Raw genomic sequence first — 2,658 nt, 5'->3', positions numbered from 1 at the left:
CTCTCTCTCTCTCGCTCGCTCGCCACACACACACACACACACACACACACACACACACACACACACCCAAGACATAAACACACCCCAAAATAATTCAAATAATAAATAATCAAAAACTCAGTTAAGCATGTATGCTGTAGGAGCAGGGGCTTGTCCTACGTGTCTGGAAACTGGAAGAATGAATTGGAAAAAATATGATTACAGATTAAAAAGAGCTTAAATGAGGAAGAAACTCATGGGGAAACATTGCCTAGTCTTACCTAGATAATATTTCTGTTGCTCATTTGTCTGACAGAAAGGGAAGTAGGTATGTAGAGACATGTAGGAAACGACATAGGAAAAGGATTACATAACCTTAAACTTTAATTTATTACCTGGCGGCAAACAACTCCTATCAACAGAACTCTGCTGAGATTTCCACTGACCTTGGCTAGCCTGATCATTACAGAATCCCACGGATCAAGGGTAACTCTGTCCTGTTAGAGATGAGGAAACTGAGGCACAGTGCGGTGCAGCCATTTGTCGCAGGGCAAATGTCAGAGCATGTGAACCCATTCAACGTTTACAACATTCAATTGGAAGAACTTGGCTTACAATGCAGCATAAAAATTTAAAATACAAATTTTACTAAATTTTTACTGAGCATTCCCCATACTCCACTCTGGTTGTGTGTCCTAATTCCTCATACATACACTGTGTTTGAAACTGCTCAGGTATAGATGAGCTTTTAACATTGTAAATGGACCATAAGAATCATTGCATTTGCTGCTTGCTATTTCCATTACCTGTTTGTACATTTTTCAAATTTTAAATATCTTTTAATTGATATCTATTTTTATTTAAGAAGAAATAAGTAAACATCTTATTCATTATTTATTAAATTTATGGATATAAATAACGTTGAATGCCCTTATCTTTTTATGTTATTATTTGCAGTGTTTGTATAACCAGAGGGTTTCAGAACGGCACAGCCATGCAGGCACACAGTGTATTTTAATCAGATTCTCTGTGTAACTGCCTTCTCTCTTTGCTGCTGCTCTAGTCACAGCCCCTAAGATAAACATCTTATACTCTGTCTTACGCATTCATATGTTTCTAGAGATGCTTCTATAAGGGAGAGAACACATGTGGTTTACGCCTTTCTGAGTCTGGCTTAATTTACTTAATATATTATTTTTGTATACAGTGTCATCCTTATGTAATTCTTCATTTCTTGACTTTGGCCCCTTAAAGGAGTAGTCTCAGTTGACCCCTCAGTTTTCTTCCTCCATTTTGATAAGCTATTTTAACAGCTATTATCTTTCAGAAAAGTTTACTAGTGAAGTGATCCACTTTGGACTGAGTGCATCACAAATCAATATATACTCAACTGGATACTCAACTGGATACTCAACTGAAAATACTGATTTGAATTCAATATGTCAACTCTCCAGAACACCTCATCTTCTTCCATCATTTTCCTGCTCACTGGTGTGCCTGGGCTGGAAGCCTACCACACCTGGATCTCCATCCCCTTCTGCTTTCTCTACACAACTGCCCTCTCAGGGAACAGCCTGATTCTCTTCGCCATTATCACTCAGCCCAGCCTCCACGAGCCCATGTATTATTTCCTCTCCATGCTGTCCACCGCTGACCTCGGACTGTCCGTATCCACTCTGGCCACCATGCTGGGGATATTCTGGTTCAATGCCAGGGAGATCAGCTTCAATGCCTGCTTATCACAGATGTTCTTCATCCAACTCTTCACTGTCATGGAGTCCTCAGTGCTGCTGGCCATGGCTTTTGATCGCTATGTGGCCATCTCCAATCCTCTTAGATATGCCTCTGTCTTAACTGATCTTAAAGTAGTAGCGATTGGGGTAGCAATTGTTGTGCGCGGAACACTGATCCAGACTCCCCTGGCAGTGCTCCTGAAAAGACTGTCCTACTGCAGCAGCCATGTGCTCCGCCACTCCTACTGCTTCCACCCCGATGTCATGAAGCTCTCATGCACAGACACCAGGGTCAACAGTGCACTTGGGCTCACTGCCCTGATCTCCACTGCTGGAGTGGACTCTATCTTCATCCTCCTTTCCTATGTCTTGATCATTAGAACTGTTATAAGCATTGCTTCCCTAGAGGAGAGGAAGAAAGCCTTCAGCACGTGTATCTCCCATATTGGAGCTGTGGCTGTGTTCTATATTCCACTGTTCAGTCTGTCCTTTGTCCACAGATTTGCGAAACGAGCCCCACCCTATGTCCATACTCTGGTTGCCAATGCTTACCTACTGACCCCTCCTGTCCTGAACCCCATCATCTACAGTGTGAAGACCAAGCAGATACGCAAGGCTGTGCTGAAAGTTCTTCATTCCAGCATGGCAAAAAACTAGATGGTCATTTCATATGTTTTCTGTTCTTTGTCACTCTGTGGTCGTGGAACTTTTAAGGAGGTTACAATGATGAAAACCATACTTGTTTTGATAGTTACTTAAGTGATAGACTTATTTGCAAGATGGATTGTATGATCCAAGAGAGACCTAACTGCAGATTTTCAAACATATCAGTGTTCCCTAAAATGTAATGATATTATTGATGCCTTGTATTTAGGATTAAAGATTTCAATAATGTTGATAACCATGTCTCAATAAAGGTTTTAAATATGAATTTATCACTTATTTA

The 2,658-nt window shown here is 40.9% G+C and overlaps 1 protein-coding gene across 1 annotated transcript; it reads left to right on the top strand.

The window, feature by feature from the left end:
* The first annotated feature begins 1,418 nt into the window (after positions 1–1,418).
* LOC121457904 (olfactory receptor 51F2-like) lies at positions 1,419–2,369 on the top strand. The gene has a single exon (XM_041666976.1). The coding sequence runs from the start codon at positions 1,419–1,421 to the stop codon at positions 2,367–2,369; it is 951 nt and encodes a 316-aa protein (XP_041522910.1).
* The last annotated feature ends 289 nt before the right edge of the window (positions 2,370–2,658 follow it).

This window comes from Microtus oregoni, unplaced genomic scaffold (genome assembly GCF_018167655.1).
Source record: "Microtus oregoni isolate MIOR12 unplaced genomic scaffold, Mior012 000016F_ref0000370, whole genome shotgun sequence".
NCBI classification, from domain to species: domain Eukaryota; kingdom Metazoa; phylum Chordata; class Mammalia; order Rodentia; family Cricetidae; genus Microtus; species Microtus oregoni.
This window is presented reverse-complemented; position numbering and strand designations above follow the sequence as displayed.